The sequence below is a fragment of the Apteryx mantelli genome, chromosome 1 (assembly GCF_036417845.1).
Source record: "Apteryx mantelli isolate bAptMan1 chromosome 1, bAptMan1.hap1, whole genome shotgun sequence".
In the NCBI taxonomy this organism is placed as follows: domain Eukaryota; kingdom Metazoa; phylum Chordata; class Aves; order Apterygiformes; family Apterygidae; genus Apteryx; species Apteryx mantelli.
This window is the reverse complement of record NC_089978.1, coordinates 133,521,033-133,548,846: the sequence shown is the minus strand read 5'-3', so window position 1 is coordinate 133,548,846 and position 27,814 is coordinate 133,521,033. Positions and strand designations below refer to the sequence as shown.

Below are 27,814 nucleotides of genomic sequence, written 5' to 3'. Positions count from 1 at the left end.
AAAAGCTTATGCAGGCAGAAGAAAGCAGCTTGTGGGATGTAAACTTGTGGCAAGGAAAAAATGGGATTACTCCATTCTGTAGCAGTGCTACTGTACGCTCATTTAAAGCATTCATAAAACTGCAACTTACTATTTTCCTCCTTTCAGAAGTTAGGGGGGATTTGTCTCCTCTAATATCAGCCGTATAAAGCATAGCTTCTAGTCTAGGGTAAATAACCAAAGCTAGATGAAATTAATTTCTCCCAAATATTTACATGTGGCAATCCTCAATGGTTCTGAGTTTTTCAAATTCTATTCTGTTCCTTTAGGTAAATCCAGCATCATCAATTACATCTTCAAAGAAAAAAGGGCAAGCAGAAGAAGTTCTGCCAACAGTAATTTTGTCACAGGGTATGTGCAAAAAATTAAAGCACTGGTCTGTAGCTGTTCACTCTGTTTTACCATTCATTCATCTGACAGCACAAATCCCTGAAGTTACTTGTGCAGTAAGCCAAAGGTGTGATTTGATGTTGTGTGGGTAGTTTCTGGGTGAATACATTGTGAAAATCTCTGGAAACTGCCATGGTGGTAACTAAATTCTTTAGAGAATCACTTTGTCTAACTATTCCCAATCACAGCTGGGTTTAAAAGCTAAGCAAACATGGACTTTTTTAGTGTTTTTAAGAAACTGCCTGAAGGTTGAACTGGTCAGTAATATAAACTGGCATTTCTGAAGAAATCTATCTTAGTATGTTGTCTCTTATTACAACAGAGGAAGAAGTTTCTTTTCTGGCTACTTATGTCGACACGAGGTATTATAATGACTTGCTGAGTCAGATTCCTGAGGAATGCATTTCTGTGTCCTTAATCCTGAACTGCATGTTGGAACAGGTGATAATATTTTCTTATTAATTCATGTGGTTCATTCAACTGAGCACTGTTATTATGAATTGATCAAAGACAAAAAAATTCATCTGTTTCAGTCTAAAGTGAGAGATTGTGCATAGAGGAACTGACCACGTAGGTTCAATATACAGGAATTAGGACTCAAAGTGGCTTTCTTCTTTTCCTTTCATATTGTGCACTTACCCTGTATATACAGTGTTATCCCCAAATTATTTTTTCAAGACCGCAGATCCAATATAATCAAATGAGGAAAAAGGTGTCATTTCTTAGCTGAGTCAATAACAAGTTTTCATGTGCTGCAACAATCATATTGATACTGGAAGTTTACTGTTCTACTCGTTATACAAAGATGCCCATCTAGGGCAAGTTTACTACTAGAAGTGGCAGGTATTTATGCTAGTGCTTGACAGGTCTGATTTCTGTCAAGTTCAGGCACAAGTTAGCAACGATCCACAGAATGATTTAGGAATCTTTCTTCTTTTAGAAATTAAATTTCAACTTTTTTTTTTATTTTCTTTTTACTAGTTTATTTGCAATATAATCTGAAAATAAACTCAAGCAAAATTACTCAGGATAAGATTCAACATCTGATATGGAGTCAGTTTTTAATTACCTGTGTACATTAAAAATTCTTAACTTTTCAGGTTGGAAATATATTTCTTCTCATCCTTCCAAAAGTAAAAAATAAGAGAACACATTTAGCTTGGTGTTTTCCATAATCTTTGGAACTAACACAGAGAATTTCAGTTTTGCTGCTTGTGCAAAAATATTATGATTTTCTTTTCTGAGAAAATTTATGAATATGTGCATGTAGCTTATAGGTAGCTTATAGTGAGGTCTGCTTGCTAATTTTAGTGTAGTTGAGCAGTAGTCATACTGTAATTAAAGCTATGATATGTCATGTCTGCTAGGTTATTGCAAGTGAAGAAGACCTTACACCACCTAGCCTGATGGTACCAGAGCCTCGGGCAGATGGACTAGATCATACCATTGCAGATCATATAACCTCTATCCTTCCTTCTCTTCCACTTTCTGACAGTGAAAGAAAGGTTTGTGTTGTCTTTTGCTTGTTTCCTAAACAGACAAATAAATCTGATTATTGGTGTTAATCGCATCTCTCTCTTTCTTATTTAACAGAATCTCTATGACCACTTTTCTTCCCAGTACAGTGAAAAAAAGGCTGTGACCCCCAGGGGCCCTCTCTTATTAAACTACCATGATACTCTGGCTCAACGGTTGCACCTACTGGAGGTATAGTGCTATCTATCATATCTCAACAGTTCTGAAGTCTACAGGCAGTCAGTAATTAACACACTATGAATGATGGAGTGGTGTTTTTACAAAGAAGAATAGGATAGCCCAGATTTTTCCTACTGGATAGGCACACTAACACTTGTATTTAGTCTGCTTAAGATGGAACAGGTTACTGTTACTGACAGAGGACATGGATCACAAAATACAGAGCGCTATATTGATGTCAGTGATCTGTTTGCACTACTAATGAGAGAGTTTAGCTTTTGGCACAGTTAAGTGATATTACAGAACTCTTGGGTCAGTTTAGTCTGACACGGATGAAATTGAGACAGACACTGAGTTATTACATTGATAACTGTGAAATAGCAACTAAACTAGAATAAATAGTAAGAGGTAGAGTCATATAAGAAAATGTACTGAGTTTGTGAGTGAATACAAGAAGTGCATTTGGGTGGACTTAAATGGCAGGAGCATAGTTTATATACAGGACATTGCTGTTTTTCCCAAAATCTAACACAGGCAGAAAGGTTCAGAGTCCACTGCAAGGTTTAGAATTATTTCAAAGTAGAAGTTTCCAGACTTTCTGAATCAACAAACCACTGTGAATTCCTCAAATTTTCCTGAAGTCAGGGTGTAGTTTTACCATTAAACACTGAATATAGAATAGTCTGAAAACAATGCAAGTGATAATTTAATTCTAGATTTCACAGCTGGGCTGCAGACCATCTGCCTGGCTTCCTGGATTACAATTTGTCTGTGGGCCATTTTTACAATCATTGATTAAAATCGCATTTAAAAAAAAGTAGAGCTTGACACATTGAAGGTATTCAAGCAAAAGGCAGGACTGAGTAATCAGAGAGAGATGCTCTTAGCAGACATGTGCTTGAGGTATGGTATGCTTGCTGCAAAGTAAATTCAGGATATAGCACAATGTTTGAGGAAGAAGTAGAGCAAAAAACAGATTTGGGAGATGTGGTCCAGAAAAAAGGTGCCGCAAGTCATGCAGAACACAGAAACGTAACATTAAAAAGAACGAACCTGAAGGATTCTCAAAGAAATCTCAAGAGTTAGATTCTTAAAATCCATAGTGACACTGCTGTCACAGAATGATCAATGGGTTTGTGATCTTCATCGCTATGAGTTGTAGTGCAGACCAACTTAAAGATACATGCAAGGGACCTGATGCCTGTCTGAATAGATCAGTACATGTTTCTGCATTCCAGAAGTTTTGAGTCTGGCTAGCAAAGGCAAATAACTTTAAACGAGTATCCACTGACTATGCCTTCTCTCAGTTATTTTCTTCCGCCTCTCATTTTCCCTGCTCAAAATATCTGATACCATGATTCAGTAAAGCACTCTGAGCACATGGCCAAATTTAAGTATATGTCCCACTGTCTTAAGCACATTCTTATGTATTTTGCTATAAAGACTCTCATTTATTCTTACCTAATTTTTAGAAATCCATTATTGTGAAAATTTACTTTAGCTCTGATATTCTGGTTTTTGTTCCAGGTCCAAGAGGGCTTAAATCCAGAAAATATTGAGCGTGAAATGTTGGACAAACTGCCTCTTACAGAACTTCTCCAGTTCACCCTTCCCTCACCTGAGGACAACACTAAACGCTTGGCTAGAGTTCACGAGCTCATGAATTATTTTACCACTGGTGAATTGATTTGCTTTTTACTGATATTATTTCTTTTTTTGTTGTGGCTGATGATCCTATTATATAGCAGGAATCTGTGGACAAGTGTTTTCAGATACCTAAAACCCTTGCAGCATTTCCCAGTTTTCAGTTTCTTGGTTAGACCTTAGCCCACCATAGAAGTTAGGTTAACTTCAGAGCTCAGTTTTATGGTTATTGTGCAAGGCTATACCAGTATTAAGTATTGCATGGCTGAGAGTTGGCAGTATGTCAAAACTCTTATTTATTCAAACATACACATACACACACTTCTGAGAAAGAAAAAGAAGTACTTGTACAAATTGCTATTTTGACCTTAGGGCACAGAATGCATTTTGGGAGACAATGACGTAAACACTGTATTTATTTAGAACACCCTTGTTGTGGAGGGTCACATGTATCTTAAATAGAAGATTTTTCCTGGGAAATAGCAGTGGTTTTCAAAATGTATTCTGTGTAAGTTGCTGATGTTAATAACAAAATGGCTTCTGCAGTAGTCCCTTTATCCAGTCAGCAGAATACACTCACTTCTTCAACCATAATTGCTTCTGCAGTTACCTTTTCTTGGAATATGTATACAACTATGATACACACTGTGAAACAATCACAAAGACTGCATAAATACCCTTTGGTAGTTTTGAATGTTTACTCTATGACTACTAAGAAATCTAATCCAAATCCCTTTGGATTAGATTTTTGCATTTATGCCATCATATAAGGCAAAGGATTTGAAGCTGCTTTCTCTGCTATTCATTTCTGAAATCCCATGTGTTGGATTACTTTACACTGGCTGCATTGTTTCTAGTTGTTGGCGTGTTCATTTTAGGAGGTGTGTCTTAGCTAATAAGGTGTTCTGTATTGCTGTAGCATGCCAACTGGTGGCTATTAGGTTTGATGGTCTTCACTGGACCATACTATATAGCCAAACTCTCCCAATTGTTAACTTTGCTTATAATTTCTTCACTTCTGTGTTTATCAAGGAGATGATTGATTTGTACAGGAGGTGACATATCTAACATTTTCAACATGTATGACGTGTGCTTGGGTGTTTAACTAGCGTAAAGAGCAAACATCAAACTGAAGATACTTGTATAATTTGAGTACTGAACTATCTGCCTTAAAATTCTCATAATTATTGTTCTTATATGGACAGCAATGTGTTCAACCACAAATACAATGTACTGTTGCCTTTGCACTTTGCATAATTCTATGTAAACTACCTGTAAAATTCTGTCTGAAGAAAAAAACCACTTGATACTTGGTTTGAGAAATTACATGAGATAATAAAAATGTTAATGATAATGGAAGCCTTTTCATAAAATATAACTAAAATAACTAGTTGTTAATCTGGTTTGATAAAGTTTACTCAGTGTTTTAAAATCAACATCATTTATATGAAGTTAACGAGCCAGAAGGTATTCAGATGTAGGAAGCACTTCATTTAAGATGGATTAATAGTTAGGCATATCATTTTGCAATTTGGACTCATTAGACTTTGAATACAGTGTAGAATGTAGCACTTGTATTTTGATCCAATACCATTAAGGAAGTTGTTGGCTTTTGCAGAATTGCCAAAAACAATAAGCTCACATAGTCTTCTGTTTATCTTCTGCTGAACCATGAGGACATTTTCAGTGAATGATTATAATTCTTTTATAGAACTTCTGAGTTGGGCTGAAGTAGAAAGAGCCTTCAAAGTGTTTACTTTTGAAAGCCTGAGGCTGACTGGGCTGAGCGACTCTGGTCTCCTGGAGAGCTCTGGGTCCAGGGTCAGAGGTGATTCTGAAGTGTCTTATATCCCCTGGGATAATCCAGCCAGGTTTGCAAGACAGCTGAGACAACTCTTCCTTGTGGAAAAGAAGCTTAATGGGAAATCTCCAAGAGGCTCTGGTAAAAACCTTTCCATTTACGTTGCTCCTGAAGAATTTAAATCTGCTATTTACCGTATCATTTGCTATTAGAGGGTTATGATTTTCTTCATTGTACAAATCACTACATTTTAAGTATTGTGTAGTCTGTATGTTGGATATCTATGTAGGTATAGTAGATAATGACAAAAGCTAGGTCTTTTGTATGATAACATTAAACGTTTTATTTAAGCAACTCTTTAAAATAATGTCTGTAGAAAAGCATAGCGTATATTAGGAAACTACTTTATTGCTTATGAGATCAATTATATTTTAGAGACATAAACTACTGAAGACATACTTAAATATCTTTCCGAATAAGGGCTCCTATGAGTTATAATGGCAGCTGAGTCTTTAAACAACCTTAGTAGCAACCACAGAGTAAAAGTCAAAATCAAAAGTGATGTGTGAGGTTAATTAGGCTTATCATATGTGTGTGTGTGTGTGTGTGTATATATATATATGATTATCAGCAAATGAGTATTAGTGAAAATTATATGTAACTTACACATCAGGACTCTAGAAGATATAAAAAGTTGAAAATGAAAATAAGTGGTGTGCTATACTTTGAACTTATGCATACATATTTACCTTCTGTAAATTGTTTTCTCGCAGGCTTCACTCTTCTCTCACATACAGGTTAATTCAGCATAGAGTTTTGACATTCAAAATTTTCTTCCAAATTCAGAAGTAACAGGGAATGGGGAACATATATTAGGTTTTGAAAAGCATGAGACTGGTGAAATCAGAATAAGGCTAACGTATGGCAGAACTAGTGGTGTACATTAGAAGTTTAAACATCCTATTTTTATAGTCAGATTAGACTCTATGTCTGGCCAGAAATATGTGAAAAACTTCTAGATAAAATCAATAAGAATGTCTGAGCTATATTTTATCTTCATCAGCTTCTTTTACTTTCTTCATTTGCAGTCTGTGCAATTAGTATATCTTTAGCAGGTTATTACTATGTGTACTATTATAACTGTGTGACTCAGATTTGAACAGCAACATTTTAGACAGAATCAGAGATAGAAAACACCTCTTTGTAGACAACGCAGGGTTAATTTTCTGGAAGTTCTACATCTTATTCTTCTCATCTGTAGGTTCTAACATAAAGAAAATTTGTACTTCCAAAATGGAGATGTTTTGGAACTGATGGAGGGAGAAAAAAAAACCTCTGGCAAAGGCAAATCAGAATCATGTTTGTCAAGTAATTTAGTTTTTTAAATTTATAAATTTCTGCAGTGCTGGCAAATGGAACTCATCAGTCTTCAAGGCTTGACAGATGAGCCATTCAGATTTGCAAGTTATTTGCAGTGAAGTATATGGAATACCCAATGTTCAGGTTTACTGCTAAAACTTGCTTTTGCAGCAATGGTACAATAAGGAATGAACCTGAGATTAAAGTTTTGTAGAACAGAAATTCTACTAAAATCTGTACCTACAGAATGGATGCAATTTATCCAACCTAGCTTTAACTGTCTAAAAGTAAGTGTCTAGACTCCTCCTGTGGCCAGGGGAAAGAGAAAGGCACCTCCAGGGGGTTATTTATCTCATGTTCCTTAAAGTCCAATTCCACTGCAACCTAAATAAATAACTACAACAACTACATAGATATCATTTGGAGCCATCATCCCTCTCCTCCCCTAAACTGCCACGTTTGTGTGATTTTGGCTCTTCCTTCCTCTATCGCAATTGGTATTTCACAGTCCAACCCCCCTACTCAAGCAGGGTCATCTAGAGCACCTAGACCATATGCAGACAGCTTTTGAATATCTCCAAGGATGGAGACTCCACAGTCTCTCTGAGCAACCTGTTCCAGTCCATTTCTCTGATCCTGTAGTGATCTGGTTTAAGGAGCATTGTTGGCCAAGAAGTAGTATTACAAAACAAGTAATTATTTTTCTGGGATGTGGGGAAAGTAGAAATTAGATCAGTTTAGGCTGCTATACCTGTAGATTCATGATGTTGTCCATTCTGCCCTAATATAGATGTCTAGATAACCAGACTAGATCAGATCCTTTCTTTAGAAAGTTAGAGCAGGCAAAGTGAATCCTCCTTTATCTGCCCCTTTTCTGAATTTTGAAAACCTTTTTTGGTGTTAGTTTATTTTACTTTTATGTTAGTCGCAATACTGAATACTGTAGTATTCAGTAGCTGTCAGCATTTCAACACTTCTGCTGCACAAAAGCTAATGCCAGTAGGAAAATACTTTTGCTTTCAGATTCCTTATATCTTCTAAAAGCAGTTAATAAATGGACCTGATTTCCCATAAAAGCAGAGACTAAAGATCTACATCTGGAAGCTAAGCTGGCTATGAGCTACATATGAACAAATACTTTCCAGAGTATTTTCTCACAGGAAGAGTATTTTTCTTGTATATGTGAATTTTGATCAAATATTATTGACCTCTGCACTGAGTCCGGCCATAAAAAAATTCTGTCAAGAGGAGAATATTTCAGAAAGTTATGGGAATATGAAAAATGTGAGACTGATGAAATCTGAATAAGACTAATGTGTGGTAGAACTGATGTTGTACATTAGAAGTTTAAACATCATGTTTTAACAGTCAGATTAGACACATTTATGTTTGGCCAGAAATATACGGAAAGCTTCTAGATAAAATCACTGGGAATGTCTGAGCTACGTTTCATCTTCTTGAAAGATGAACTTAAGATGAAGTTAAAGTTTCCATGTGATCCTATTCCCAGCAGCTACCCAATGCCCATTGTAATGCCAATAGTTTATCAGGAAAGACTGGTCAGATCCTCAGCGTAAGTAATGTTCTGACAATAGCTTGTAAAACTCTAAAAATCTAATGAATTTAGCAAGTATAAAACTTGCATTTTTCAAAAATTCTCATATCAAAATAATTAGCGTTGGGATTTTTTCATCTGTAAAGGAATACTGGTTATTATTTCTCGGATAGTAAGCAGAGAGATGGTTCTTCATGTATGATCTGGAGGACACTACTTAGAATATTTTTATGCTTTCTGACCAGGCAAGGCCATCATGAGAAAGATAAAGAGGCTAATTTGGGTGAGAATTATAAAGAGTTCATCTTTTTTTTTTCTTTTTTTTCTTTTTTCTTTTTTTTGATGAACTGCCTGGGGCTTGTTGTCCATGGCTTTTAAAGTGCTCATTTAGGAAATAAGTGTGGTAGAGTTGCTCATGTATTTAGTGGACTGATGTCATAAAAGGAAGATTCAATCTGGAGGCAATCTCTTTGGAGGAGGTTACGGAAACTGCATCACTCTGACCTTTGTGTTTAGGGCTGAAATTTCTGGAGCTCTTTTTAAACTTCTTCTTTCAATTTCCAGGACATATGGAAACAAATGACAAAGATGGAAGAGGTGGTCTGGCTGATCCTCTTTTAAACAAAGAACTGGATCTTTTTATTTCTGAAATGGCAAGTGTGATGAATTGAATAAATAGTGCTCTATAGCCTGAGACAACAGAAGACACTGTTCAATGCTGGGACATGTTACTGGAGATTCCTTTGCAATGTTTTATGTAAATGTTAATTTTGTGATGTTTGGGGGACAGTGCCGTAAGCATTATGAAATCACCGCTTTCAATTCTAAGGTGATGGACTTGGATGAAGATACTAATGGCAGTTCTGTGCTGGTCTCACTGAATATCAGGGTTCAAATGTTAGCATGATGGTTTGAGAGAAAGTGCCAAATTGTGTCACACTAATAGACTGTGTAGTTTGGCATCTTCAGAAACACCTGCCTGCCATACAACTCTGGATAAATATAGCAATTTTAAAATGACTTCATAGGACCTGTCTAAATATTCATAATTGCTTACAGCACTCAAAAACATATAACCTAATAATAAAAATATTTAGATTATGTTTGCCATAAAAAAGTCAAAAGCAAAAACTTTTAGGAGCAATTGTGTTTTGTATTAAATATTGCCATTCAGGTCTACAGATGTGCAGCATTATGCAATTAACTGTGATGCAACATGGGATGCTGTCTATTAAGTCAACAAGATTATATTTAATACAACTGACACTGAAATGTTGATACTCATTATTTTGTTTTGCTGTATTTTGAGGTGAGTCCGGAAAATTATGGCCCAGAACCAAACTTAGCAGAAATAAAAAAGACTCAGAGGCGTTGTTTGACAGACTGGATTTTTGCTGAGCATTTTCAACCACATGTCCTTCTTCAGGTATCTATTAACTGATGATAATATAGATACAGTCAATCCTCAGAATGGTGTACAGAGAATTAATAACAGGATAAAGGGTATTTCCCTGCTAGATAATTGATTCAGTTTTATCACTGATAAATATTTATCAGAACCTATTGTTCTTCAGCTGCTTTTCAGACGCTTGTCTGGTATTTAGTTTGTAATTGCTTTTAATTTCCTGGTTTGGCCACACTGTAGCTGGCCTTTTTGGTGGTGAGGCTTTAAACCAAATGCATGATGGAAACAAAATTAACTACCATTAGAGGTGATCCTCCCTCACAGTTATGGGATTCATTAATCCAGTATATGTGAAAGCATACTTTGCAATTACCTGTGTTATGGGCAAACAGAAAATTTTGTCATGATGATACTTCACCCTTTGAGGACTACAAGCTCCATGTATAGAAATCTTGCAAGCTAAAGACCAAAATTTATCTTGCAGAAAGACAGAACAACAAATGTGAAAAATAAGTTCAAGTGTAGATGGCATAAGTTGGTAGGCATTTTCTTGGGAGAAGAGAAGTGGATTAGTCCCTGTGCTGCCTTGAGCTTCGCATGCTGCAATTCTTGTTTGATCCTGATACATGTTATGCAAGGGTGAAGGAAAGGCTGCTTGCACTTTTTCACCACCACTTTAGAGTCTAGTCATAGATTTGAATACATGGGGAATTCCTTCTTATGTGAGGTAAATAGCTAATAATAACTGAGCAGTCAGTAATTAATAGATCTAGTCAAAAAATGTTGATGAGAAATAACTGCAACAGAAAGTAACAACATTTTGGTAAGAATTTTTTGTATCATATTACTACATGTCACATTCAAATACATTTTTACACTCAGCTATTAATAAGGTTTTCATGTGTAAAAAGAATATATGTCGGTATGGAATTTATTCTTAGAAAAGATTCAAGACTGTACTTTATGATGTATTACATGTAAATTATTTCATCTTTACTTCCATTAGAGAGTACTGTAAAAATAATAGTTTAACAGAAAGCTTTCTTCTAACTGTAACTGTAAGACAATGTAAATACTGAAAAATGATGCACAGTACAGAGTAGAGTGGAACAATGTAAAATGCAGTAAATCTCAGCAATAGGCACATCGTAGTAAAGCAAATTGAGTACCATGTGAACTTAAGTGAGATAAAGAAAAAGAAATCAATTTGTCAATTCTTTCTACCTCATATACAAGTATAGCAAGTTCTGCTTTTATTAAACTTCGATCTTACCTGAAATTTTTCATTCATGATCAGTCTTAGCAGGTGGAGAGAGTTCTAAACTATGACTCTATGGCCTTGCCTCCTATAGTCTCACTGTAAGAATTGTCTAGATGAATGGAGTATAGTGAGTGTTACTTCTCAGTACAGATAGCAGTGGAGGTTCAACTTCCACATGCCTGAGCACTTCAGATTGCTGGAATCCAAATGCTTGTGTACTAGCATGTACACGTCTCCTAGAACAGTGAAGTTCTGGAGCATCTTTTGCTAAAATCTGTGCTGTGTAGCATCTGTGCATACTACTGTCTGCAAGGAGGATGCATCCTTATTTCTTTTCTCTTTTCTTTTCTTTTCTTTTCTTTTCTTTTCTTTTCTTTTCTTTTCTTTTCTTTTCAGGTTCTTCATACTGCAACCCAACAGTATAGATGCATTGATTCCTTCTATCATACCCAAGATAACTCTTTGCTTATGGTCCTTCACAATCCTATGAATCAGTATCGTCTGTGCCAAGAGACCTGGGATATGGCATTGCACTCTGATGTTGGATTCAGGTAATTAATTTTATCTTTCATGTCTTACCAACAGTCATTTCAATTAAAGCCTGCATGGCCATGCTTGGGGCAAAGCTTAGAAATGAAAAAAATACCATGATGTAACACATTTCTGAAAAAGCAAGTCACACAGGTGTATAGCAGCCCTATATCAAAAGCACTTCAATGAGACAAAGCTTTTCAAAGTGAGAACTACACAGTAACTGTATGCGACTACTTTTCACAGGCTATAAGAATATATATAATACACACATGCACGCAAGCACACACACAGAGTCATATTAGGAATATTCATATCAGGAAAATGACATTGAGGACACTTAAGGTGAGGGAGGTCAAAAAGGAAACTAAGAATATAATTATCTTTTTTTTCAACTATGTATATATAAACTGGGCAAGTGTCACTCTGGGAAAAGTTTTAGAGAAGAGCTAGAGACCCGTATCAGTATTCTGAAGATTTTTTTTCTGAGAGCACCAAATTCTTCTTCAATTGTTTGTCACTATCTGCTTTCCAGTTAGAGGTATGTGGGTGCTTGATGTGTCCACTGTTAGAGCTTTTACCAGTAGACATATTCATTTCAGGGTGGGTTTTTGCACTGAAACAGATGTATAAATGATGGTGTGGATCCAAGTACTATTCCAGTTTATTGATCAAAAGTAGAATTTGTGTCTGTATACTGATATGTAAAGAAGCTACAATGCCACAGAGAGGTATATGGGCTAGCTTTAGCCATATCACAGTGGCACTCTGTGGATTAATTAGATTTGTTTTATCAAATAGAATTAGAAGCGAATTATCTAGCAGACCAACATTTTTTTTTCAAAAATTTTTCCACAAGCATTGCTTTCTAAGTGAAGTGCCCTATTTTTCATAATATTGGAATATTTTAAGAGAAATTTGTACCTATATATATGAACAAGCTTGAATGCTAAATAGGCAAAACGTGCCTTCCTCGAATCCTGTTTCAAATTTTTGTTCTCAGTGAAGGAACTCTGCATGAGTCTGTCTCAGTTTTCTAGGCCTGTGGACTTAAATTATTTGTCATGAAAAAAGGCTTTTGTGTTTAGCAGTGATTGGAACCAGTGTTATCAACCACAGCCAGAAGAGATTTACCAGCAGAACCCTGGAATTCCTTGGAGAAAATGCTGGCTGTTTTGTGGTTGTGGGGCAAATCCACTAAATGTCTGCCCAGATTTTTTATCTATAACTTTTTATATATAATTTTAATATATATATTTTTTTATATCTTATATATGTAAATATATGTGTATATACGTGTGTGTGTACAAATATCACCTGCAATCTCCCCCAAAGATGGTGAAAGATAGTGTGTTCAAATAAACTTGGGGCTTACATTCAAATAGATCCAAAGGGTCAGTAGTCTCAAATGAAGTCTGTTACAATAAATGTATCGGAGCCCAGGGTTGTTTACTTTGCCTGCTAACTGTTCCTTCCCTTCTTTGGGGCACTGGACAATAAAAGACTTATTCAAATGCTAACCTAAACAGCTAGTGTCAGTTTAGCCGCTCTAGCATGTCCGTGATGTCTGTATAGGACCAGCAGATGTAACAGGAAACCCACAGGAGACCCGTATCCTTCTGGAGAAGCAACTTACCAAGTTAAGCATGAGGCAGCAATGTGCCCTTGTGGCCAAGAAGGCCAATGGTATCCTGGGGTGCATCAGGAAGAGTGTTGCCAGCAGGTCCAGGGAGGTGATCCTCCCCCTCTACTCAGCCCTGGTGAGGCCACATCTGCAGTACTGCGTCCAGTTCTGGGCTCCCCAGTACAAGAGAGACATGGCACTACTGGAGCAAGTCCAGCGAAGGGCTACGAAGATGATTAGGGACTGGAGCATGTCTCCTATGAGGAAAGGCTGAGAGAGCTGGGCCTGTTCAGCCTGGAGAAGAGAAGGCTGAGAGGGGATCTTAGTAATGTATACAAATATCTGAAGGGAGGGTGCCAAGAGGATGGGACCAGACTCTTTTCAGTGGTGCCCAGCGACAGGATGTGAGGCAATGGGCACAAACTGAAACACAGGAAGTTCCATCTGAATATGAGAAAAAACTTCTTTACTGTGAGGGTGACAGAGCACTGGAAGAGGTTGCCCAGAGAGCTTGTGGAGTCTCCTTCTCTGGAGATATTCAAAACCTGCCTGGACGCGATCCTGTACAACATGTTCTAGGTGACCCTGCTTGAGCAGGGGGGTTGGATTAGATGATCTCGAGAGGTCCCTTCCAACCTCAACTATTCGGTGGAGACAAGGTCACATACCCTAGTACATCTAACATGTCACTTGATAAACCTCATACATGAACCTCACCCCAATGACTTACTGCTGTTGTGTTGTCAGTAGGAGCAGATAATAAGTAACAGGGCCTCCTCAGGAAGCAGTTCTCATTGAAACAATTTAACAGCCCTTCTCCTAGAACTATTTGGCTGGTCACTTTGAGAGGGCATTGAGACAGTCTATTCAAGGCCAAGTATTCCTGAACTCTTGATATACACAAAATTAAAGTTCCAAATTTTGCTTCCAAAGAAGGAATGAGGCACGGTCTCTGGCAGATTCATTATAATTCAGTGGAGGATGGTTTAGCTATGTGCTTCCTTTTTCTCTTTTTTTCCAGATATACTGGAAACAAGGTCTAGACATTAAAGGTGGCTTCTGCTTGGGGGGTGCCAGCTTTGTTCACTGATGGTTCACAGGGTTCTGGTTCAAAGCAGAAAGGTCTTCCTAAACAAGCTGACATGAAAAGCTAGGCAGAACATTTGTTTTTACCCTTGGTTCAGTGGAATATTCAGCTTTAGTGCTATTTCTGCTACTTAGTATCTTTGAAAAGCTACTGGCTCTCATTTGGTTCTGTTCCGTGGCATCTGTACCCGCCTTTTCTCTGCAAAATGACCATAATTTTCAGGGACATTGCTCAACCTTTTTCCAAAAATCATTTCAGATTTCCAACAAAACATAAGTATTTGCTAGTGTATGTCTCCAAGCAACATAACAGTTCTGTGGAAGACTGTTTAAATAACTGGAGTGCTTCAAGCTGTTGCCTGCGTCAGCTTCCAGATTCTGCTGAGTTGCCACACACACAGGCACAACCCTACTTATTAATTAAGCAGTAGTATTCTACCTTTGTGTGAAATACTGGCTTCTGATGAGCTTAGTGGCCAGTATTCGTTTTTTGGTTTTGGGGTTTTTTATTATTACTATCATTCAAATTTTTAGTTCATATTTAAGAGTCACACCTTCACTACAGAAGAGGTACAAATAACAGAGACTGTGTTTGACTACTCCTCTGCTAGTAGTTCTACCTCTGTTTACTTATTACTTTTTTATTGTAACATCTTATATGATAGCCTTCTATGATGGAATGACTGGCTGGGTAGATGAGGGGAGAGCAGTGGATGTTGTCTACCTAGACTTCAGCAAGGCTTTTGACACTGTCTCCCATAGCATCCTCATAGACAAGCTCAGGAAGTGTGGGTTAGATGAGTGGACAGTGAGGTGGATTGAGAACTGGCTGAATGGCAGAGCTCAGAGGGTTGTGATCAGTGGCACAGAGTCTAGTTGGAGGCCTGTAGCTAGCGGTGTCCCCCAGGGGTCAGTCCTGGGTCCAGTCTTGTTCAACTTCTTCATCAATGACCTGGATGAAGGCACAGAGTGCACCCTCAGCAAGTTTGCTGACGATACAAACCTGGGAGGAGTGGCTGATACGCCAGAGGGCTGTGCTGCCATTCAAAGAGACTTGGACAGGCTGGAGAGGTGGGCAGAGAGGAACCTCATGAAGTTCAACAAAGGGAAGTGCAGGGTCCTGCACCTGGGGAGGAATAACCCCATGCAGCAGTACAGGTTGGGGGTTGACCTGCTGGAAAGCAGCTCTGCGGAGAAGGACCTGGGAGTGCTGGTGGACACCAAGTTAAGTATGAGGCAGCAATGTGCCCTTGTGGCCAAGAAGGCCAATGGTATCCTGGGCTGCATCAGAAAGAGTGTTGCCAGCAGGTCAAGGGAGGTGATTCTCCCCCTCTACTCAGCCCTGGTGAGGCCACATCTGGAGTACTGCGTCCAGTTCTGGGCTCCCCAGTACAAGAGGGATGTGGCACTACTGGAGCAAGTCCAGCGAAGGGCCACAAAGATGATTAGGGGACTGGAGCATCTCTCTTATGAGGAAAGGCTGAGAGAGCTGGGCCTGTTTAGCTTGGAGAAGAGAAGGCTGAGAGGGGATCTTATCAGTGTGTACAAGTATCTGAAGGGAGGGTGTCGAGAGGATGGGACCAGACTCTTTTCAGTGGTGCCGAGCGACAGGACGCGAGGCAATGGGCACAAACTGAAACACAGACACTTCCATCTTAACATGAGGAAAAACTTTTTCACTGTGAGGGTGACAGAGCACTGGAACAGGTTGCCCCGAGAGGTGGTGGAGTCTCCTTCTCTGGAGATATTCAAAACGCGCCTGGATGCAATCCTGTGCAATGTGCTCTAGGTGACCCTGCTTGAGCAGGGGGGTTGGACTAGATGATCTCCAGAGGTCCCTTCCAAACTCAGCGATTCTGTGATTCTGTGATTCTGTGATCTTGTAGACCAGACACCTGCTTTGTAAGGTTGTTCCATAGTTGCTATCAGGAATATACTCCTGTCAACTCATTGAAGGATGATTGCCAATCAGTTAATTACAGTGAGACCTGTCACAGCAAATTCTCATGCAAGAAGGAAATTAAATGTCTTATATTGCAGCAACTTGACTTTTTGGAGTTGCTTTTGTTCCTGGAGATCCCAGTAACCATTCTAATCAAGGGATATCAAGTCCTATAGTTCATGTAGAACATCCAAAAATTTCAGGAATTAGACTCTCCTCTATGTGCCTTTCAAAGGGTGGGCAGCAGGAGGCTGTGTGTGAAATCCAGTGGACACTACTAAGAGAATCCAAAGGTGGGGACACCTATACCTACAGTGACACATGTACAAAACATTTCAACTCAGGTTAGGATAAGTGACCACTCTCTCAGGAAGCCAAATGAATTCAGACATTATCAAAACTGTTCTTTTGCTCAAAGTGAATCTCAATGACATTTGTTTACTCTTTCATAGTAAACACATTACACAAGTTACTGGAAAAAGAATAATCCTTTCTGAGTAATGATTCTGAGTCAGACATTGGCAGTAGTGACATCAGAATACATATTAATAGAGCGTGTATTTTTGACTTTGAATGACTTTTCATTGGCCTAAAATATTTTCCACACAAATAGTCTCATTTTTATTTATAACATATATTCATCTTCAGGTTATTCCAGTACTGGCAACTCTAGGTTCCAGCCTAGTTTTCCCCTTTGTTTTCAACACTTTTGTTTCTGTAGCATGCACACTTTTTTTGAGATACAAGCAGAGTGGTCTTGTCCCTACTGAGTATGTGACCAACAGTTTCTCAGTGCAATTTTCTCAAAGCAAGCTCCACATGCATTAAAGGAGTTGGGAGAGACTAGTTTATCTTTAAGCTGAACATAAACTGTGTACATCTCCAGTCTGTATAGAGAGCATACGTAGCATCTTGGACATACAATGTAATGTTGCAATAAGAACTTTAAAATCTCTGTGAGGTCAAGAATTGCATATGCTGCCTGCATACATGTTTCCAACCAAAAGCTTCAGATGTATATAGAGCCTTTGAATACAATTGAATCATCTGGAGCTTACAAATGCAAAACATTATAAAAACACAACTGAATCTCATGCATTTTTAAGAGCCTCTTTTAGTTTTGAGCTCACATTGAAGAATTATGTATTATGCTTGCTAATTTTATTTCAAAGAATTATGGTGACACTCCAAACAAGGGACTGAATGGCAACTGCCTGTAAGACTTTCAGGCATCATCCTACTTTGGAAGCTGTTGTCCTCAATTAACTATTTCAGAGGTCATTTCAGACACCTTTGGAAGATAAGACAATGCAACTGCAGATTGTCAGTCAATGCTCACTTCAGTTGTTAATTGTCAATATTCTTAATTTATGCCAAGATATTTGCATAATTCTCTAATCTGGATTTGGATGACAATTACCAACCACCTGTCTTGTAGTGATGGGGAAGAGCTAAAAAATAACACCTCCTCAGGTGCTGTTAGTCTGAAAGAAACATGCAAATGAAGTGTATTCTAAAAGACAACATAAACCAAGAGCAGCTAAGAGAATAAGTTATCCTGATGGTAAAACAGTGAGGGGGAGAATTAGTCTCAACTTTTCTTAAACTGAATGTTTCTGTGTTTTTCAGCTGTCTGGATTTTCTTTGATGGTAGGAGTTCTTTGGAGGACAAGTTCCTAGAATTTCTTTGTAGAAAGGAGAACCAAAATTCAAAATGTAAGCTATATTAAGCAAATGTCAGCCAGGCAAAACTACCAGTTCCTGTAAAAAACTGGAGAAATTCTGTCAAATACAGCCCTTCTCTCAAAGGTTATGGAATAATATTTGTCTAAGAAACTGAGAAAACAAGTGATCTTGTTTGATCTGACACCATATTAATAAAAACTGTATTATTGTAAATAGAGGAATGTTGTCCTTTTCAGGAACTATCTCGAGTTGGTGGCCAACTCAATTGAAGACTGGGTGAAAGAGGAGGAAGTCAAATACCAACAAGAGAAGACGGCTAAGGAAATGGAGTCTTTTACACCGGCAAAAGTCATGGCAGAAGGAGCTCTTGAATTTTCTACATTTGCTGTCCAAAAAAATGGCTTCCCTAAGAAAGCCAGAAGTGGGTGTCTTTCCTTTTTTAACCTAGAAAATTGATTCTTCCTGTTGAATGCTGAGACCCAAATCCATTCAGAGCAGAATCCTGAATGTTTTTCATAGGGTTACCATGTCATGCAATCTATATAGACATAAAGATGTTTTGAAGATGAGTTAAATACATGTGTATAAATATTCTGCCTCATCCTCAGTTCTGCAAACTGAGGCTCTTAATGGCAACATTTTATATTTAAAACAGCTGTGTTTATTTAATGGAATTACTGTCAGGATTACATGCAAATTTGAATCCATATTTTAAATGAGTGAATGTAAGAGATGAGCAGTAGTCAAAGCTGGCACCACTGTACAGGAAATTCCTTTTTTTAAAGCACAGGAAGTCAGAAGCTGTGGACTAGAAGCTAAAACTGGAATCAGGAATTGACTAGACTGCGGAGCAAACTTTAATTGCAAGCAGCATTTTGGATAATGAAAATTGTAAGCAGTTCATACAAAAACTGTTGAGCAGTCATCAAAATCCGAAAACTGATTTTGACAAAAGAAAACTTTTGTCAGAATTCTATATATGTGTATGTATATGGAATTAATAATGATTTTTTCTTATTTAGGCTTTGCTTTATTCACCTTCTTTGAGAATATACTTTGAAATCTTATAGCACTAGAAATTAGCATTTACAAAAATAGGAGTGTCATTCCTCAAGCCACTTAATATTTCTGATTATAGTTTGGAAACGGAAAGGACTATTAAGGCTTTCAAGTTGTAATTCTATCCCTCTAGCTGTCACAGGAGCTAGAGTGGGTCTTGCCCACCTGGGGCCTCATTCCAAATATGGTTCGTAAAGAAGTTCACTTACTTAAGGAAGAGATATTCTTCTCTGGCTGGGATATGAAGATGGGCACCAGTGTCTTCAGGTGATTTCAATTTTACCAGCACTGCTGTAGCCCTCACTGCATTTCTCACTCTTTAATGCAAAGTAATTTAATCAGAAGTTTCTGATAATGTACTTTACCTTTTCTCTCAGGTAAATACTTGGTATTCAAGCATGGTGTAAAACCACAAACCCAGAGAGATACCCTTTTTATGAGTCATATTTGAGTTACCCTAGCTAAATGGATACTCTCACAAATAGGGAAAACTTGTAAAGAAGCCAGATTTAAACCAAAAGCCTGTTGCCCTCATATTTTTTCCATCATGTTTTCTGTGGTAGTTAATTACCATTACCAAGTTACTTATTTTCTTTTTGAGTTTGCTGCAAGTTCTGGAGTTTGGTGAGCTAGTTAGTGCACTAAATCTGAATACTGAAATAAGGCTAATAGCAGTAATATTAATAAATACTGCTTAATGTTTGTTCAGCATTGGTCATCTGCATTAAAACACTTGTAACAGCAAAGTCTTCAACAGCAAGAAGCGGAGAGTCAGTCTTTATATATGTTGATATATTGTTTAGCATACTTGTTCCCCAGTTATGAATATTGAGTAATGTATGTTATTAGATGCATTTCTTTTAACTTGAACAGTCCTACTATTTTATTTCTAAAAATAATTAAGATTTTCTTTATTCTACTTTTTCACTTCTGTATTTTACTGTTTACTAATTTTACATTTATACTCTTTTTTACTTACTTTTTTATTTAGTTTTCCATTCTTCTATTTTTTTTATTTATTCAATTTTCACATGTTTATAATCATATTTATTCCCTGCTCATTTCTCAAAGACAGCGCATCAATACCTGAGAGCATCACAGAGACCACTCTAGAATCTCAGTCCAACAAAGAAAAGAGTGCTTTTATCAGAGAAGGTTCTCTTAAGGTGAGGCAAAAAAATATGTGCTTCTGAAATGGACTAAATAACACTGCTTTTTCAGGAAGACAAGCCTTCATTGTTACATAAACTTGTCTTAGTCCTCTTAGTCTTTCTGCTCTTGCCTTATTTTTTGTATACTTTATTTCTTGTTTGCTTTAATTAGTTCCTTACTGATTGAATTGAATTATTTTCTTTTCTTAAGGGAAGACTGTTTGGAGTTAGACTAGATGTTCCACAAGTAATTCATTATTGCAGTACAAGGAAAGGACAATTATGGATAACATACTAATTTCCTTGAAGTTTTCTGGTCATAAGCTATGAAAACATAAGATCCAGATTCTTGGAAGTACTTATGTACTCAACTCCTACTTTCAGTATCTAAATCTCTTTGAAATTTAGGAATGTAAATATGATACCTCAGAGGTAGGAGTTAAGGACAAATCTTCTAAGTCTTACTATTGGCACTATCCATTGCACTAGGCAGATCTATCTTAATTGATGACCTACCTCCCCCCACTTTCTTCTGACTCCTCACAACCATAGTATTTCCCATCTTTCTTATAGTATATAGTGTTCTGCATTTAAAATACTGATATTGGAACATAGATATCAAATGGCGTTAACTAATTCCTGGGTACTCAACTTGAGCTGGTCTAGCTCAAGTTACGCTAATGCTTAACATGTGGTTTGAACATAAAATGCTACAGAACGCTAAATACTCTGGAAAATCTCAGATGTCTTGCATGGTCTTTCTGATACAAGTTGATAATTCTGACATTGATATCTCATTCCTCTTTCTGTAAAAGAATAAAAGCCTTTTATCTCAGTTATATTTTGGGAATAAACTAATTTCAGTGATGCATTTTGATATGGTAATAAGCATCGTTGAAAAGTGCATGACAAAATGAGCAATTCACTAATGACTGAATGTGTATCATACAAATAATTATCTAATACCTCTCCAGTGGTCAAGAATGACTCATCCTGTGGCTTGAATAACGTAGTAATTTTATGCAAAAAATAGTACATAATATTGTAAAACTGGGCAAGTTTGAAAAATATGTGAGTGACTTAGCCCGAAGGAAACAAAGTTCCTTTGAATTTGTTTACTTGTACTCTTTTCAGCATGCCCATCTGAAGTGTCTTGTAATGTAAACAGAATCAGTCATTTGAATTCTTACCATTTTATATAGGCTTGGAAGGAGGAGCAGGATCAATTACTAGAAGAAGAACAACTTAAGAAAGAAAAAAAAGAAAAGCCAGAAGGTAAAAAGAATGGACAGGAGACTACAGTACCTGAAGAAAGTAAAGGTTTCAAGAAGAAGTATTCCAAAGAGAAAATTAAAGATGAGCCAGCAAAAGCCCTTGAACCTGAGGAAGATTCCAGCATCCCAGAACCACCTCCTGAGAAAGTTTATAAGGTACAGAGTCATATTATTGCACTGCTTTAGGACAGGACTAGCTATTTATATACAGTCAAGATTCCAGCTGAGCTATCATCCATTGTGAAACTGGACTTCAAAGCAAATTAAGCCTAACTATGTCTTGTTTAACTCCATCATTTTAGTAGCTGATCCTTTCCTAAAAGTTTTGGAAAGAGCTTTCTGATGTGTAAGGCTATTCTACATCAGACTGTCTTATTAACTTGGATTTTTTTTATGTATGTGATGTGAATATGAAGGTAAGTCAGGCATATTTTTTTGACCATGGATAATATATTCATGGGATGAATTTTGCTTAAAAGTGTGACTTTCATGGGACAGGGTGAAAAAAGGGATCCTAAAGACCTAGTCCAACTGCCTTGTTCAGGGATTGCTAGACCTATTACAAGTTTTGGCTGTCCACATTGGAATTCAAATAAAAGAAGATCACTGTTTCTCCCATTTCCTGTTTCAAAATTCATGTTCTTGGAGTGCCCTAACACAAGCTATTCTGCCTATTACACTAACAAAGGGATATTTCTTACAAGGGAACTCTTCACCACTTGTGTCCAGACAGTTTTAAGGCAGTTTGCACTGCTTTATATTTGCAGTCTAAGCCTTGTATCCAATATTGTCACTCCAGGGTTTTCTTGTCACTACAAACTGTGCAACTATAGATCTGTAAAACAAAACTTCAAAGATAAATAATATTTTAGTCTGAACTTGCTTGAGTACAGTAATCTAATTTTTGCCAATTTGTGGCTATTTGGAAGGCATAGCATTCTAAGAATCAGATTTATGACGTCTAAGTTCCAAAATCTAGAGGATGGAAGATTGAATCTTTAGCTGTCCTGGTTGGGATGTACAGATCCCATGGAATAATACTTTGTCTCTTCAAGCTTGGGCAGATTTTCTCTTTCCCTCTCATTATACATTAAGCTACCAGCCTACTTGCCACTCTTCATTTCCCCTGGTGGCTCCATATGCTACTGAAAGACCAGATTCTGCCCTCACTTGTTACAAGTTACTTCATTTAGTAAAAATGAAATGAATTGGAAAGCATAGAGCATAACATGCTGTGTATTTATTAAAGTCATGATTACATTAATTAAATTTCTACAGAAAATGTTAACCAGAACAGTGAGATCTTGATGATCTGTCCTTTGTTTGCCTCTTTCAGATCTCTGCCTTTATAATTTACCTATAGACTTAAAACTTTTTTTTCCAGTTTCTTGGCTACAATACAGGAGAGGATCTCATTCAAGTATCAGGAACCAATCAATATCTTTTCCCATCTGATGGAGGACAGATTCAGGTAGAAAAAATAGAGTTTATAAAAGGTGATTCTTTTATTCTTTATACTCTGTTTCAACTCTTACTGACTTATGGCATAGTTTCTTTATCCATAAATGCCTTTTCACATTTCAATAGTAGCAATTCATTAAAGACATTGTGACAGTGCCGTATAATTCCATATTAGTCTCTGTCACTACTAAAGTTTATACTTTATCTATCAATTGTTATAATACCACAGCAAAGTATCAAAAAATTCAAAATGGAGGAAAATCAATTCCTGTTTATCTGTTCAATGGCAACCAATGCAGGGTGTTTCATGAATGCATGTCCCAATAATTTGTCCAGTCAAATGCAGTGTGTCTAAGTAACACAGTTATTCTGCAGCCTATCAGATATCATTGTCAGGAAGTTTTTTGAATATTTAGACTAAACTCAACTAACCTTGATTTGTCCTCTTGCTCTCCTACTAAGCAATTCAGTTCACTTTTGAGCAATTTTCTTTTTTTAGCATTTTATAGTTGCAGATGCAGGTTTTTGGGGAGAGTTCTGAAGCCTGGTGGGAGGAATAATTGAATTCCATTGCTTTGCAGGTCTAACTTTGGTAAAGGTGAAGGTGGTAAAGGACAACCACAATTTCTTCATTCATATCACAGACCCCAAGAAAAACTTAACAGAAATTGAAGTGCAAGAAATGAATGAAGAACAGAAAACTAAACTAGGTTAGTGGGTTAACATCACTGCTATGCATAATTAATACTTTGACATATTTAGTAATTGGATGCAAACCTTATCAAATAAAATGAAATAAATTAAATTTCTACTAATTGCAGAAGGCAAATAGGTTCAGTTGTGCAGTAAATAGGCACATACTTTCAAATGAAGAATGTGGGTAGAAATTGATGTTATTGGATATGACTCAAGATTACAAAGATATCAGTCTCTGTGAATGCATGGCTTTATTCCACCATAAGATGTAAGTGAACTATTTAATTATTAGTGCCATTCATCAAGAAAACAAAATAAGTAAATGTGGACTATTTTAGCCACTCCTATTTCTTTTACAATTCCCTGACTAGATTGTAAGTCCAGAGAAGATGTAGAAATATTTTTTCAGTAACCACACCTCCAATTAAAATAATCTTTTGGGGAGTCTTAGAAGTTTGCAGATTTAGAACAGTTCCAACTTCTTAGAGCTGAAATAACCTTTGGAACTCTCTGATTCAGGAGAAGGCATAGATGGACCACTCCAGCTTCTTTCCTTGTGAACCATACTGTGCGAAATGCTAGCTTATCTGGGGAGACAGGTCTCCATAGCTGAGATCAGAATAAGACCCAGTCACTGAGAAACACAAGACTAAATAAAAATCCAGTTGGCCAACCTCAGCACCATCCAGAGATCTTATCAAGTTGTAGAAGCAAGCACACTGCAAGTCAACAAATGCAGACTAGTCTCTTTTCTGAAGCAAGGAAATCACTGAAAAGAATTGCTGTTCTCTTTCAAAGAATTTTTCTTCATTGATGGAGGACTCCTTCAGATCTCAATGTGGCCTGGGAAGGCATAAATTTTTGCCCTTGAAAAGGAAGGTTTTCCCCTTTGAACTGAACTTTGTTTTGTAGGCCCAATTATTGTAGCATTAGTGCCTCCTCAAGACCTTTGCTGCATAAGCAAATCTTTCTGCATTTCAGCAACATCTCTTTCTTGCTGGTTGCCGTGATGTCAACTGACACTCAGAAGGTATCAAATCCAAATTCTTTTTGAACTGATAGAAGCGATTCCAAGAAGGAAGCCAGTTTGCAAGCAATTTGTGTATGTATTTGGTCAAAAGCACTAAGTAATTGCTCATTTTATGCTGAAGAATAATGGAAAAGTATAACCTTTGGTAGATGTGTTACTTCCTTTCGTCTTCAGTGTTAGAAAGTATCCTGCTCCTCTTCTTGGCAGCAGCTGCCACCAATGAAGTAATAGTAGATTGAGTGAATAGAAAATTTGCATTCCTTCCATAGATGAGACATTTCTTCTCTGCCCTTCTGAAAGTGGTCCTGTATTATTTTGGGGTCTTTCACATGGCACTTTCAATCACAATGTGCCACAGTCTGAGCCAAGTTGGATTCATTTGGCACCAGTGGCTGGCTTTCCTCCTGTGTAGAACAGGAGTCTCCTGTAGAAAAGCAGTAGGCAGGCAAAGACTCAATCCACTCTGATTCGATGCGTGACAGTGGTTGAATGGTACAGTGGTAATCAGTTGACACAGTCAAAACGGTGAAAGAACATCCTGCAGATAGTAGTCGCCAATGAACAAACAGTAAATAGGAGCAGCCAAGGTCTCAGCATGTGTACCTTATTGATGGAAGAACTGGGAGGTAGCTAAGTGCCCACCTTAATTTTCTTTTGTGAGTCTTCTCTGCTGCTACTCACAGTTTTGATAAGCTACTCTCTGTACTGGAAATCTCAAGGATTTCTTCCTGGTACCAGCAGAACCTTTCCTTAAGGGGAGTAGGGGATTGAGCTAAAGGCAAAAATAGGATCCAGTGTCACTGTCTCTGCGCTGTTACCTTGGATGGTTCATGTGGTTTTCAGTGGTCAAGTACTCATGACATGGCATTTCTTCCCCCATCCCGTGTGAGGACTTCTCCTGATCAGCTTGCACTGATGCCAAAGCTGGCCTTGTTCTCGTACTTGAGATCCAAGGGTACAGATACACCTTTGAATCTAATTTCTGAACTTCTTTTTCTCCTTTCTTTTACCTTCTCCTCAAGCTACAGTTTCTGTGACAATAGCTAAGAGACAGTAACTTTTATTACTGCATAGACTGTATATGAGAGGAAAAAGCAATTTAACATTCTTGTCAGCCAAGTAGCCCATGTGCAAATAGGAGAAAGAACAAAGGACCATTGAATCCAGACCTAGGATCCTTTACTGTTCAAATTCAGAAAGACTTTTCACTGGTTGTTGCTATTAAACCAATTCTTACATACCTAGCTGATCAGAATGCAATTTTTAGGTGAAGAACCACAGCTCTATTACACAAAACATTGCCCCCGCCCCATAAGTGGAATGACAGGCAATGCACCGTAGGGATTACCCTTACAAAGTTTTCCCCCATCCCTTATTAATCTATTTTAGAAGTTATTAATCCATGTTGAGGTGCCATTGTTCACACATTGTTCATTGGTTTGCAGGTCAGATGGTTCCGGTATGCATTGCTATCTTTAAAATTAATTCTAATTTTTTAAAGGAAAATTGAAAAATCAAAAGAAAACTGTGAGCAAGTTTGGATCCTTTTCAGCCACCTTGGAAAATGGAATCCAGCTGTCCTTGAGCTATTATGGACCTACAGGGAAGACAGCAGGTAAAGTAAGCAAATAGAAGAGGATATTTGAGAACCATAGGGGGATTTTTTTTTATATATATATACCCCTTAACTCAATAATTTGTTGTGTGCAATTCTGCCTTTCTCAACAGCTGTTGCTACATGGTGGGGAATTTTTAGCAAGACTTGAGATGAGATTACATTGTCAAGAATATTTTATGTTTCAAATTTCAAAATGGAGGGAGGTCGTCATGCTTTTTTTACTTACTGTGAAAACACAGCAGTGCAGGGAGAAACTTGCAAGTATTGTTATTAAGTAGCCCAGAAAAATCAGCCAATTAATTTGAGCCAAAGAAAATGTGATTTGCTGAGGAATCTTCTTGGCTTTCCAAGAAATAATATTTTTGTTAACTTATATAGGCGATTATGGAACTTTTCATTTTATGTTAGGACTCGGACTTTAGGTTACAGTTGTGCAGACATAATGAGGGATTTCTCTCAGCCTTTCAATAAACACATTCAGTAACTGGAAGCAATTGCTTCACAAAACCACAGTGAAAATAGCATCTGCTTTTACCAAGAGCTTTTTGTTTCCATTACATTTGAAAGGCCACTGAAACCATCATACGGATAAAAGTGAAACCTTCTCTGATCAGAAAATAATGCCAGCATTTTTCGGCTCTTAAAATACGAAAACATTTAATTGAATGCATCTTTGTGAGGACTGTGGTAAACCATTTGACTATACACTCAGTTTTAATTATTCAAATACATTTTTCAAATGAATTACTAAAAAAGGACTTTTTAAACTTGTGCCAAAGAGTATCCACACTGTAGTGGACTGTGAAAGCTCTTGTATTATGGCATAAAAGAGAGATGTGTCTTACTAAACACCTATGTGTCATCTGTGATATTCAGACTTTTTCATATGTACCATAAGCTTCCTACTCTTTATTAGAATAATCTTCACCATGTTGAGTTTTAGTGCAGCACTGCTGACTGGCATTCCTTGATTGTTTGCAGTTTTCCTGTAATTGCCTGCTTATGCCTACACTTCCCTTGTGGGTGTTTGTATCACAAGTACTCTGAAAAATCCTGACCAAAAAATTCTGACTTAGACTATGCTCAAACACCATCCATCCCTTATGCAGAACAGTATGCCATGCAATCCATAGTTCCTGTCCACTGACTGGTTAAATTGGGCAGAAATCATTCATTTTCCCTGCATTAATGAAATAATTTTCTGGAAGCTCTCTAATTCTCATTTGCCTTATTGTTTTTCTCATTTTATCTTTTCCATCTTCCTTTTGGAAGTCCTTCCACCTAACTTCAGGCCCACCTTACAGCCAGACTTAGAAGCAAGCTCCTCATCACTTTGTGAATCCGGCACTGCATGGTCACCTGTGGGGCTTTTGCCTCTGGATATGAGATAACTGTTGCACTTACTCTTTGTGCCTTTGATCAAATCATGGGAGTACAACATCAAGTGCTAGAGATTTGCATTAAGGAATCTGAGATCCTAGAGATCCATGTTAAGGAAACCTTCTTT

General features: G+C 37.4%; 1 protein-coding gene across 1 annotated transcript in view; it reads left to right on the top strand.

The window, feature by feature from the left end:
* Window positions 1-27,814, top strand: part of SPAG17 (sperm associated antigen 17) — a 124,755-nt gene that overhangs the window by 44,294 nt on the left and 52,647 nt on the right. The window contains exons 9-23 of the mRNA XM_013958151.2: window positions 309-390; window positions 752-870; window positions 1,797-1,934; window positions 2,023-2,136; window positions 3,652-3,802; window positions 5,480-5,710; window positions 9,048-9,136; window positions 9,793-9,909; window positions 11,546-11,700; window positions 18,255-18,439; window positions 20,149-20,243; window positions 21,431-21,658; window positions 22,887-22,998; window positions 23,545-23,673; window positions 26,191-26,304. Of these exons, the coding sequence (XP_013813605.2) occupies window positions 309-390; window positions 752-870; window positions 1,797-1,934; window positions 2,023-2,136; window positions 3,652-3,802; window positions 5,480-5,710; window positions 9,048-9,136; window positions 9,793-9,909; window positions 11,546-11,700; window positions 18,255-18,439; window positions 20,149-20,243; window positions 21,431-21,658; window positions 22,887-22,998; window positions 23,545-23,673; window positions 26,191-26,304 (2,059 nt within the window). The remainder of the gene's footprint in view (window positions 1-308; window positions 391-751; window positions 871-1,796; window positions 1,935-2,022; window positions 2,137-3,651; window positions 3,803-5,479; window positions 5,711-9,047; window positions 9,137-9,792; window positions 9,910-11,545; window positions 11,701-18,254; window positions 18,440-20,148; window positions 20,244-21,430; window positions 21,659-22,886; window positions 22,999-23,544; window positions 23,674-26,190; window positions 26,305-27,814) is intronic.